Raw genomic sequence first — 13,459 nt, 5'->3', positions numbered from 1 at the left:
CAACTCATGACCTTGGCTTAGGGCTGGACGGGGCTGGAAAGACCCTGAGCACCACTCATACCCCGCCAAGGGTCTAGGTCTTTTTTCCTTTCCGATTCTGCAGCAGGTCGTCCTCCTCGTCTCCTCGGCTGAGCATCCTGACACAGAGGCATTTAGACCTGGAGGAGGCAGCAGGGAATGGTGGCAGGTTTCGGTTTGGAGGATTGACGCCCTCCCAGTGGGTGTTGAACAAAGGGTAGTTTGGCAGCAGCGGTATGTAGAATGGGGTGAAAAATACTGGAGTCAGATGAATTGTGGGGCATGTGTGGAAGTTCTGTGGTTAAATATAGCTTAGAGAAGTTTTAGTCATCTCTGCTGTTAGTGCTTTTTAACATTAATATAAACCACTTTTGGTTTTGTGTTGTGAAATACTGAGTACAGTTTACTTTAACTACTGTTATATGGTTAATTTAGTGAGCAAGCACAAGTGGAAGAGAATTTCAATTTCCAATTCATCTAATTTCCTGGGACTGGAGTCATCATTTACCGAATCTGTAACAGTCCAACCTCGGTTCGCCAATGTCTCCCATCTCAAACAGTTCGGTTCTCGCCCAGCCTTCCAGGAGGAACTGGGTTCAAGAGCCGAGGTCCCACTATTTGGCTTTACCTGAAGTGTGTTTTCAGCCATTCATGTCATTGGTGGTGTCCCTCACACTGGTCTGGGGGGAGGAAAGAGGTGAATTTTTGCTTAATACCGACTTGTTCTGGGGACTGGTGTCTTTCTGTGTGTGTCTGGCCATTACAGTCATTCTGAAAGGTGAAGAACTGTCTTGTGAACCTGGTCCTCTTGACCCCCAAACAGCTCCTTTGTCCATTATATAGCAGATTGCCTCTGGGGTTGTGTCGGAAATCGCACCCCCTCCCTCCTTCATTGAGTATGACCGTATGGAATAGAGGGAGGAATCACCCATTGTTCAACTGGTGTACACATGGCCCCTGTTGCCATTTTTGGGTGTTCCTGGCTGCATTTTCCTACATGTGTTTTTTATGCACAGTCATAGTGCATGTATGAAGTTTTGTCTTCTTCTAAACTTGACATTCATCAGCATATTTTCATATTGTGACAGAAAATATACACAGCCTTCTCAATGGCTGTATAATATTCCATGGCTGGACCGCACCATTTCCTGCTGTGGCATAGCTCGAATGTTTAAATATTGTGAGTGTGTTTTCAGTGTAGAAATTGTGGAATTGTCTCCTAGACAGATGCAGGGTCAGGAACAAGCTGGCCTCGTTTGGGAGTGGAACCATTCAGCAGGGGTCCCGTCAGATTGGATTGGTGTGCTTTTCTGAAAAACGGAAGGGTTTTCCAAATACTGTTAACATCTAGATAGTGATTGTAAACCCATTGAAATTGGGTTATTCTTAAGAACAAGGTAAAAAGTGTGAACATGTCCTGTGGGGAGTCAGTAAGGGACTTCCTAGAGGCGAACTAAAGATTTCCACATGTTGATAAGTACTCCGAGAGCACGAGTTTGTAGGACTTACCCCTGCAGTGCTCTGCAGACTGGAGGTAGCACTGGCAAAGCAGACGAGGTGGATTTAACGAGGTTGGGGAAGCCAGGTTTGAAGACTGGAGCGGTGGGAGTGGGTGAGACAGCGGAGGAAACGAGGTGACACCGCGGGGTGGCTGCAGGCAGAACGTTTTTACCTACAGGGTGGGGCAGGGGGAGGGTTACGGTTGTTTGTATGGAAAGTAATAAGTAATAACATATTATAAGAATATTATATAATACAATAATTAGTAGGTAATAATAGAAGAATAAACTGTTTCATATTCTCAAAACTGTAAACCTCTTTTTGCCCCACCCTATATAGTGTGGGTCAAAGACTTGCTGCCTTAAGATTCTGATAGTTGTTTCTGACTGCTGTGGCACAGTGGATTAAGAGCTGGACTGCAAAGCAAAGGATCTCAGGTTTGATTCCCAGTCAGGGCACATGCCTGGGTTGTGGGCCAGGTCCCCAGTAGAGGGCGCACAAGAGGCAATCACACATTAATGTTTCTTTCTCTCTCTTTCTTCCTTGCCCCTCTCTAAAAATAAATACAATCTTTTTTTTTTAAGATTCTGATGGTTAAGAAAGCTATTTAAAGTGGGGAGTCACAAAAATGACCCAGAAATGCATTTTACTTTAACTTAAAAACATAATAAACTTACTGAACAACATTTTGAATGACGGCCAGTGATTTTTCTTTGAGAATAGTTGGAACTTCCCCTTTCTTGAATAAATCACTTTCATCGTACATTGATTGCAAATTCCAGTTTTAATCTCTTTAAAAAGGAACTGAAAGACTTGTGGATGCAGAAGTCTAGATTTTTATCTTGCCTACACCTAATGCAATAGCAATTTTTAAAGAACACCTCGACTTTTTAAAGTCTGTCATAGCATCCAATTTTGTTTTCATAGAAACTGTTTTCACTTTTATGAAATGTTGGCACCACATACTTGGAGTAACAAATGCAGTTGGCACATACAGGCCGGATGGCATCCCTAAGTGCCTCCTGGAGCAGAAGAACAGCTCCCCTGGTTGGAGCTAAGGTATCCTGACCTTTCCAGAGAGCCACCTTGAGGAAGAGCATAGCCTCGAGGATTCATTGTGCCATAGTTGGGGTGTTTTACAGGGACTAGCACACTTTGGTTAATTTGGGGAGTTGGAGAAGTTGGAGGTAAGTTCCAAGGGTGCTGTGGACGTGGGCTGGGCAGCAGGAGGCGAAAGGACGTAAACGAGAGGCCATCAGAGAGTTGGAGGGACACTTCTCAGGTTGGAAGGAGGGGGCAGGAGTACTAACTGCTGTAGAAGGGCTGGGAAAAGGGTTGGAAGACTAAGAAAAAAGCCATGGATCTTTAGATTTAAGGTCACGTTGACCTTGAAAATAGTTTTGACAGGAAGGGGGAGGAAGCCAGGCTTGCTGGAGGTAAGGAATTAATAAAAAAAGGGGATACGGCTACTGGTAAAGATGGTGGAGCAGGGCAGTGGTACTTTTATCCTACCATGACCCCGTCAAAATTACAGCTAAGCCACAGAATCACAGTAATTGACAACCACCTAGAGTCTAGTGGAACAGAAGTTCTATGACTCAGGATATACAGAAGAAGCCACATCAAACTAGTAGGAAGGGCAGAGACTCAGGATGGGCTGGTCCCACACCCATGTGTTGGAAATCATGGCTGTGGAGATTCCCCTTAAGGAGTGAAGAGTTCCAGTCCTACACCAGGCTCCCCAGTTCAGGGTTCCAGTGCCTGGAAGAGACGCCCATATAACTCCTGGCTATAAAAACCAGTGGGGGTTATGGCTGAGTGAGACTGAGAGCTTCTGGAGTCTCAGGGATTTGTCATAAAGGGCCCAAGCATGCACTTACTCACAGCCACTTGCTCTGAGCTCCATGCTGGGGCAGCAGCTCGAAAGGCATCAGAGACATAGGGGGAGGAACTGAATTGTCAGGCTTCAGGGAAAGAGCTAGAGGGGCAGCTTTCTCCCAGACAGAAGTGCTGGCAGAGACCATTGTTCCTTTGCTGAGCCCTTCCCCTGCAGGTACAGGTGTGTGTCTTATCTGAGTCTTTTTAAAAAAAATTTATTTAGTTATTTTTCAAGTATATTTTTTTGTCTATTTCTCCCATCCCAGCCCCCCCCTCCCGCCCCGTGCTCCCCACCTCCCTTCCATTTCCTTCCCTAGTCCTCATCCTTATCTGAGTCTTCATTAGCCTGGCTAACACTGTTCTCTCTGCCCTGGTGATTCTCTGAGACCCTGATCTACCCAACTTGTGGGCTCATCCAAGCTGCTTTTAGTGGCTTTTTCATACAAATGGCCTGTTTTGCCTCATTCTTCAGACTTTCCTAAGATCTCTCAAAAGGTCCACAAATCCCAGACAAGCAGCATTTGGCCTGAGCAGCCCCAAGCCTGGACACCTCCAAGTCCAGCAAAGTGGCAACCATCTGCAGATCACTTTGTAGCTTATGCTGGGTGGCCCTGGGCAGGACACAGGCAGCAGCTGACCTTGGCCTGCACTTCCAGGGTGGCCCTAGAGCCAGTATACCAAGTGGACAGCTTCAGGCTACACCGGAGCACCACCCAACCACCTCTATGAGGAACACACTCAAGGGGCGGACTCAGCGGGCACAGAGCCCTGGTGAGGTGAGTCCTGCTCCATGGGGCAGACCCTGCACAGCAGCTCCTTTGCTGCAGTCTCGGCTGCTATTCGCAGCTGGTATTCACCCGGCTGGTATTCTTGATCCTCTGGAGGGCCAGTGTGTCTCATTTTCAACTGCAGCCTGAACCCAGTTAGTGCTGCTAGAAGTTGGGGGTTTTGGCACCTCAGGTTCATAGGTAAGTAGTATGTATTCTTTCCTCTAGTGTGTCTTGTTTCCTGCTTTGAAATGTTAATGAAAATTGAGACGAGTCTCACCTGAAGAGAATTGTGTGAACAGCAGATCTGCAACCAGAGCAAAATATTTTTGTTTTGGGCCTCTCTTCTGAGTGCTTCTTTGTGTAGAATATTTCTGTTTAGAGAGCTGATTTTTGAGTGCCTCGGTAATGGCTCATCTATTTTGCTGAATTTCCATCTTGGGCTCAGGAAGGCAGGTATGTAATCATCATCCTTATTGACAGGTCATAGAGTACCCTCTTGATGCCTGGTGCTGTACAGGATACTTTGAAATAGCTGTCAGAAGGTGATCCCAAAACAGAATTCCTCCTGTTCCCAGTTTCAGCTCGGGCAGTGGTTCTCATGTTTGTGAGCAGTCAGAGCGCCAGGAAGTCATGATGCCCTCGATAAATCAATTTTGTTATATGATGTAGCAGAAGCTTATTTAAGAGTTCTGCTCAGAAAACTCATGTTAAGTTTACATGCAATCATTATATCAGGATTGTGTTTTAATTACATGTATCAATGACCTGACTAGTGACTTAAATGAGGGCTTTATGTATAAGAGTACGTTGTTTATTTCTTATAACAGTACGTCTGTAGGGATGCATTCTTGCTCCTACCTTTCTAGTCTATCATCTTTAGCTTGTAGCTTTCCTCTCTGTGCATGTAAGAAGCTGCTTCAACCTAGGGCACAGGTTTACTCTCCAGGCAGGAAAAAGAATGGAAGAACGAAGGAGGAAGGGACAGTGCTTATTTGCGAACTATGGCACAGAGTGAGGGAGTCTGGGAAATACAGATTATTTAGCTGAGTACCGTCTTTCCCCTGGACAAAACTGGAGTTCTCTTATTAAGTAAGAAGGGGAGAATAGACTCAAAGTAGGCCTATCACAAAGTGACTGTCACAATAATCACTGATTATTGTGATAGTCAGTGATCAGCACTGGCTGATTTAAAATGATACAAAACAATTTAAAATGATACATTCATGGGATTGTGATATTCCTGATGATGTGTTCTCGTAAAACACTGTTGGAATTTTTCTATTAACATTCTTTTTTTTTTTTCTAAAGATTTTATTTATTTATCTTTAGAGGGGAAGGGAAGGAGAGAGGGAGAGAAACATCAATATATGGTTGCCTTTCATGCATCCCCTGCTGGGAACTGGCCTGCAGGGAACCGGCTTGCAACCGGGTATGTGCCCTGACTGGGAATCGAACCGCGATTGTCTGGTTCGCAGGCCCGCACTCAATCCACTGAGCTACACCAGCCAGGGCTCTAGTAACATTCTTTACTTACTTGTTGAACATTAGTTTTTGTTGATAGCTAGCAATCTCAGATATTGACAGTTTAGAAATATAAGTGAAGAAAACTCTTAAATAAATGAGAAAATTTTCTCTATTGCCTTTTTTCTGGCAAATAAGGAAATGAAATTTTTATTTTTTAAATGAAGGCCCACTCCAGTGTATGACACATTGGTTTCCCTAGACCATTAGTCTTCCTAATGTCAGTGGTGAACCACTGATGCTAATATTGACGTGTGATGTTAAATGACGTGTATCTCCTTTACTAATGCTGTTTTCCTAGACAAGAGCACCCTAACTTTTTTCCCTTTTGATATGACTCATGTTAAGGGCAATTAAAATATCCTTTATTTTTAAATGCCTTTTCTAAATTCTTTATAATGATCCTACATTCGTTTTATAATCAGAAAAAAGATCTCACTCGTTTTTTGAGTTTAGTACAAGTCTTGCCTCCTCTGACCTTGTACCCTCTGCTTCAAATGTGTTTCTTACTTCCTACTTCTTGAAACTTCAAGAGCAGGCGCAGCCTGTGCAACACAATTCTTCCCTCGATTCCAGGCGCAGTATATTGACTTCATCACCAGTTGCTGATGATCATAAGTGCCCTCTTACGTCTATTTTCTGTTTTCCCAAATTCTTAGCATAGGATTAGATACATAGCAGACACTTAATTGCTTCTGATCCAAATACATAATCACATTTAACACATTAAAACAGGAAAATAACATGGACTCGATAGCAAGGTAGGCATAAAGTGAACCATGACTAATAATCAGGTAATCAGAGTTCCGTGACTTTCACCCTTTCCTGTTGACGTAGGGCCCCTAGCTCCTCTAGAATGTTCCCCCCTAGGGTTTGTTTATTCTAGGGCTCACCAAAGGGTGTTTTATGTGGGCTCACTAATGTGTTCTGGCCACTGCCACGCGGCATGTGCTTTTTTTCTGTGAGGTTCACTGTCCCCGCAAGTTGCGTGGTGGTGCCTCACTCCAGATTTCGGGGGTATGTACCTGACACTGTTACCTTCTTGTCCTGCCTGGGGTGCTCCTGATACGCTAGGGCCGTTGAGGTGTTCCAGCCCTTCTTCTCTCCTCTTGTCACGTCGGCATCAAAGCAGAACTCTGTATCTCTGTTGCTTCCGAGCTTTTAGTGAAAGCCATTCTTTAGTCTTAGTCTCATTGTGGCCCCTCTGTCTGTCACCGTGGGCCTTTGCGGCTGGGCTGTGGGAGCAGTTCAAGTGATAGACACCACCCTGTGTTTCGGACACCCCTCCTGTCCAAGGCTTTGCTCATTGGGCCAAACTTTTCTGCCTCACTTAGAAAGGACAGGTAGCCCTCATGCAGACAGATACCTGAACAACTCTAGTTCTGCTGGCATTCGTGAGTCTTAGTGGCAGGAATGGTTTAGGTTCTAGACTGAATCCTGTTGCGTTTTTAAAATAGAGCCAGTGAACCATGTTACAGCTCAAAGACTCTCAAGCCAAGACAGTGAGTCGTAACTCAGCGTGACCTTGACCCACAGACAAAATGAAAACTTTACTTATTCTTATGTTATATATCTGATTGTATTGGAACCCGGTGAGAACTTTAAGGCTACAAAAAAAAAGGAAAAGGAGAAATACACTACATTTTATTTATGAAATTGTTTAATTATCTTTATTCCCTGAAATTGGTTAAGCTTGTGTTTCAGCAAAGATGCAATAGATTCTTATCCTCTTTTCCAGAGCAGTTTGGTATTAACATTTAGTTATTTTCCTTGGGTTTCAGTATGTACACTAGATAGTAATTGGAGTTAGACCTTGTGCAAATCCCCAGTAGGACTGTAGGTAGGAAGGAAAAAAGCAAACCCCACTTAGTATGGAGTCTCAAGAGCTAATGCAAGTGGTCAAAGGGGAAGGGGAGGAATGAGCAAAAACTGGGATATGGGGAGAGACAGGAACATGAAACCGCCATAGCCCAAGTAAATGGAATGAAAAGCTGGCCATCTGTGTGCCTGGAATAGTTTGTGAAACAGTGAGAACATCAAAACAGCTGTATTCATGTCCCATGATGTTTTCCCTCATGTCTTTAAATTTTTTTTTACATATATGTTTGAACTTTAGAGTAGTCTAATTTTGTGTAAGTAAAAAAAATTTTTTGGTAACCTGTATCTGCATAGACGTATGCTTGCCCTTGGTTCAGAGTGGCTGCTCAGATAAGTGCCATCGACTGTCAGCGCCTTGGGTATTTAGGTCCTTGACTGCCAGCATCTTGGAGGGTCAGCTAGGACCCAAGACACCATTGTAGAGCAGTAGAGCAAATGGGGCAGAGAGAGGCAATGAAATGCCACCAGGACAGACGTCACTCAGGTGTAGAACTTCCTTGACTCAGTCTGCCAAGTCCTGCTTTGACATCTAGAAGTTGCAGACCATCCGGGATGAGGGATCGCTGGACAGTTGTTCCCTGAGACCTGCTTGTGGGGACCTCGTCTTGATCTAAAGCTGCGAGGAAACCTTGTGCTCTTTCTTCCCAGGCTCAGCTATTGAGTGTCAGTCACAGGCTGCTCTGCTCCTGGACCCCCGTGTTCCCCGCTGTGCTGGGATGAGTGTGTTGAACAATCATTTGTTTATTGTTTGCTTAAAAGAATTTAGTGGCCCTCCCTCCCCGTATGGAAAACGTGAACATTGCTTTGTAGTGATTTTTACCCACTTCCAGCCTGGCAGCTTTGCTTAGCACAACCTTGAAGCAATTTCTCAGGTGTTCTGGAAAGCTTAATATAATGCGTTCAGAGCAAGACTGATAGTCTTGTAGCAGGAGCAAGATGACCACCGAATGGCTTGTATTGGCTGTGCTTCCTGTGGTGGAATGAAATTAAACCGGTCATTTAAACACTTCAAGTCTAACAAGATTTTGAATTGCTTTAATTTTGTACATGTAAATGCTCCATATATATATATTCTAAAATTCAAGTTCTTTTGTGATTAAAATGGTTTGTCTAGAGAGAATAATGATTATCCTAAATTTATTCTGGATACCAAAAGAATTATGATTCCTTTTTCTTTTTTATCTTGTTTTGACTTCTGAAATGATGAATGAAAGTACTTAAAATCTTTTATCATGTAATATTTCACACATACAAAATAATACTCCTAAACAAAACATTGTTTAATTTCTCATGGTTTTGAGCTTCATCTAAATGGCGTTGTTCTGGATGTGACTTGCCTTTTTCTTTCTTTTTAGTTTTTTCATCAGGACCTGATTAACATCACATTATATTAGTTTTCTGTGTACAACATAATGACTCCATATTTGTATACCTTGTGTGGTTATTTGTTGTCCTTAAAGTAGCAATCACTGGACAAATAATCTAAAATATTAAAACAATACTAAGAAGATTATTTTAAGATCTGGGGATGCCAAAATAGATTGGATTACTTTTAGGCATATTATGATGCCAGATTCTCACCGGGGAATTGGACGTTTTGTGTCCTATACAACTTGCTTTTTGTATGTTTTCTTCTTATTATTATACTTATGAATGAGACGCTCTACAGATCTTAAGCATTTTTTCATTTATTTACATATGTGTATTTGGGTACAAAAAGACAACTAACTACATGAGACAAGTTTCTCCTCTCTTACAGAGTTAAGTGTGAGGGAGTCCGATGCAAGAGTTTGCGACGAATCGTCATGTAAATACGGAGGCGTCTGCAGGGAAGATGGAGATGGTTTGAAATGTGTGTGTCAGTTCCAGGTGAGAAAACTCAACCTGTTATGAAATATTTTACATTCCTCGTATTTTAGCATTCTACTGTCTTCAAATTACAGAGCTTAAAACACCTTGAACCCCACGAGGAAGTAGGGGTCACAGCCCACAGATGCTTTTCGATCGGGTGAAGTGCTGTTATTTGTACCTCCCACGCCCCTTTCCTTGAACTAAGAGGACAGACTGGCAATAATAGATATAAACATGCATTGAAAACAAATTCGTTCTATTTAAATGTAAGGTATAATTGTCACCCAAGGGAAATAAGGTGCAGGTTGCAGTTGAGTCTCATTTAAAATGTTGACATTTTCCCCCTTTGCTTTCCTGTCTAGTCTGTCTCTTCCCTTTCTCTTCTTACTTGCTGCTTTGCTGTCTCATCTTTTCAGTCTAAAGAACATCACTGACTTGGAGCCTCAGCGTAGGTCAGGGCTAGAGCTGGACTAGAAAGGGTAACCTCAAACGAAGATCTTTGCTTTTCAAGTACTGTGGGAGTTGTGATTTCACTGTGTATAAAGAAGGGCCGTAAAGCGTGTTACACTCGGTGTTTTTATTTATTTTTCCTGTGATTGACTTGCAGTCTGGTTTTAGGATGTTGCTCCCAAGATGGTCCCTGATTCAGGATTTCAGATGAGAGCAAGAAGGAACTAGAATTTTTTTTGCCACTCGTGATCTTGCTCTAATCATACCCATCATTTCAGATATTGAGGGGAGGAAAGGGTGCGGCCATCAGGGATGAAAGCAGGGGAAAGTCAGTGTTTGCAGAAACTGTCACCTCAGGCAGGTTTCCGTGCGCTCCATCTGAAAGGAGAGGGCCAGTTTCCTCTTAGGATGTCGTGATGAGAGTCAAAATCAGAAAGAGAGCTTGTATATAAAACCTCTCTGAAAACTATAAACTATCATCATGTAGTTTATTTTCATTAAAAGAAACAGAGAGTGGGTATATGCTGATTATCCAGTCAGAGAGGTTCTTCGTGGTCAAAAGAGACTTAATAATCTGCATTTATTCACAACAGGTATTTTTCACAGGGCTTAGCTCGTCTTGGGCTCACCTCTCCACGGTTATTCATGCAATAATCTGGCCAGTGTGCTGTGTGTCTGGCTGTCCTGCCTCCTCCCCCAAACCCTCCTAAAATGGGCTTCATTCCTTAAGAGAAGGTATCGGTGTTCACAGTGTATATCCTAAGCTCTGGCGAACTTCTGCTTCCTTCAGTTCTTTTGCATTAGACAATTTTTATTGACCTACCTCCAGTTTCACAAAATCCTTTTTTCTGTCATATTCGTTCTTTTCATTCTGTGAGCTTTTAATTTCAGACGTTTTATTCCTAAAATGTAGTTTCTATGAAAGTACTTTTAGTAGTTAAAATATTTAATATTTAAAATAGTTTCTATTCATCTGTTGAGATTTTCTGTCTTTTCATTCATTGCAGACGTAATTTGTGTGTTACAAATATTATTGTTGCTTTAAAATCTTTGCTAATTTTAACATCCGAGGCATCTCAGAAATCACCTTTGTGGATGGTCTTTTCATTCTAGAATGGACCGTGCTGTTCTATTTGTTTTCAGTATTAGAGTAACTTTGTGTTTATCCTATACACTGTGAATGATGTGTTCTAGAGCTTTGAATTCTTTTCTGTTGCTCTGAGGACTATTGTTATTTTTGAAACAGTTGACTTGAACTCAAGGCAAACTCTGTTTTCCCTAATAGGGCAACAACACAAAAATGTTCACTTTTTTAAGCCTTAGCTAGGCTACTTGGAATATGCCTCATGGATAAATGGTTCAGAAGAAGCCAACCAGAGTTTGCACACAGAAGTTTTGACTCTCCTCTGATTCTCTTTTTGGGGGTTTTCTTGCTCACTTTCCAGTGGGCCTGGTCACCCTAAACTCTGTCCTCTGGTTCTGCAACCCAGAAAGACTGGAGGAATTTTTTTATTAGTGTGTCAGGCGCCTTGCACCAGGACGAGTGGAACCGTTCCCCTCTTCCACCTGTCTTACAGTTTCCTGAGACTGAATCATTCGATGTGGAATCGTTGGGTCAGTAGGATGCTCCTGTGCAGACGAACACTCTCACCAATAGACCTACATTAGACTGCTTATTTCTCCTCAGCTCGTGGGTAGTCGGCTTTGAAATCCTTTTAAAGTTTATAAATCTTAAAGGCAAAAAACATTTTAAATCTGTGCTTGATTAGCAGGGATATTAAAAAGGTTCCATATATTTATTTTGTGAATCTCTCTCATTCTTTGCCTATTTTTGGTGGTACTTCTCCCTCCTGGTGATTTGTAAGGGTGTGGGTAAGCACACGAGATACAGCGTATTATTTAAGTACTTGTGTATTGTTTACTGTGCTGAGCGGTTTCTATTCATTACCTGTCTAAACATTTTATACATAGTATATATGGAAGTTTCTATGGAAGAAACTCTGATGAGACTCTGATGTAGGTAATTTAAAGAGTAATATATGCTCATGGTAAACAACTAGAACAATATATAAAAATATAATGAAACATGTCTTCCTTCCTTCTAGACTACCACTTGTTCTTCTCGGAGGCAACATTGGTTACTATTTCCTTCTAGAAATACGCTCTGTCTAATACATATATGTATTTAATTTCTCCTCAAAGTACTAGATCACTTAATAGTATCTACCCAAGAGATAGTTCCTTTTCAGTTTATATGGATTACAGAAAGAGACATCTGTATTTTAAAGAAGTTATCTTAGTGTGATTTTCATTAAATTTTTTCTTTTTATTGATTCTAAAGAGAGAGGGAAAGGGAGGGAAAAAAGAAAGGGAGAGAGACATCCATGTGAGAGGGAAACATCAATTGGTTGCCTCTTGCATGTGCCCCAATTGGGGACCTAACCCGCAACCCAGGCACGTGCCCTGACTGGGAGTTGAACCGGCAACCTTTTGCTTTGCAGGGCTCATTTTCACTTTTTGATACAGTTTTAAATGTAACATCATATTTACCTTTGTCTTTATGATCCCGATTTTCATTCTCTGAATGTCTTTTCCCTGCAACTCTTAAGATTATAAATAAACTGTGTTTTGACCTTTTGAACATGCTTGAATAGCCAGAAAATCCTCTCATCATCTATCTGAATCCCTTGCATTCTTACCTTGTGGAAAAGCAGGAGAGGCAAATAAAAGTTAGGAGCTGAGATCTGTAGACATTTATCCAGTGCTTAATTTGTGCTACATGCCAGGCTAGATGCTGAGGATATAAAGATGTTTCAAGTCAAGTTCCTTGCCTGGTAGGAGCAAACAGCCTAAGGGCTGACAGTGTGATTGGATCCTGCTGCTGAGCAAACCTGCCTTTGACTACTCTGCCTTCTTATAAGCTTATAAATCTGCTCGAGTTAGACTTAGGTTCTTGCCAGTTTAAGAACAATGACCTCATAAGCCCATTAAACAGAGGAGGATGCTTTAGCAATATCTTTCAATTCGTTTAAAAAACTTCATTATGATTCAGCATGCTTTCAAGTGTTAATAAAAGCTTCCAGAGATATAGTTGTAACACATTTTATCAAATAATAACAGGATTTTAAATAAAGTCTGAAACTTTTTAAAATTTATGAATAAGAATTATGTTATCTTGCCACATTGTGTAAACAAAGCTACTTTTATTAATGTCGTGCAAAGAAAAACGATCAGCATTGCATCTTTCCATTAAAACTTGGATAGCATACAAAGAGGAGTGCTTATGATGTTTTCCTGTTTTCTTTCTTCCTCTTTGATTCAGTCCAAGTCTGCAGGTCTGAGGATCTGGCGAGCTGGTGACATAAGTCAGTCTGAGTCTAAAGGCCCGAGAGCCTGCAGGAGACCCGTGCTCCCCCTTCAGCAATCAGGCAGAGAGCAGACTCTTTCTTCTTCCACTTACTTCATTCTGTTCAGGCCCTCAGTGGGTTGGCTGATCCCACCTGTACTGGGGAGAGCACTTAGTTTGCTGATTCCAGTGCTCAACTCATCCAACAACACCCGTATAAGCATATCCAGAAATAATGTTTAATTTG

The 13,459-nt window shown here is 42.0% G+C and overlaps 1 protein-coding gene across 1 annotated transcript in view; it reads left to right on the top strand.

The window, feature by feature from the left end:
• The window catches only part of TMEFF1 (transmembrane protein with EGF like and two follistatin like domains 1), an 84,301-nt gene that overhangs the window by 16,453 nt on the left and 54,389 nt on the right, over nucleotides 1–13,459 (top strand). The window contains exon 2 of the mRNA XM_037140805.2: nucleotides 9,325–9,434. Within this exon, the coding sequence (XP_036996700.2) occupies nucleotides 9,325–9,434 (110 nt within the window). The remainder of the gene's footprint in view (nucleotides 1–9,324; nucleotides 9,435–13,459) is intronic.

This window comes from Artibeus jamaicensis, unplaced genomic scaffold (genome assembly GCF_021234435.1).
Source record: "Artibeus jamaicensis isolate MK-2021 breed Jamaican fruit bat unplaced genomic scaffold, CSHL_Jam_final scaffold_1964, whole genome shotgun sequence".
Taxonomy (NCBI): Eukaryota; Metazoa; Chordata; class Mammalia; order Chiroptera; family Phyllostomidae; genus Artibeus; species Artibeus jamaicensis.
The sequence above is the reverse complement of the archived record's forward strand: the minus strand, read 5'-3'. Positions and strand labels throughout refer to the sequence as shown.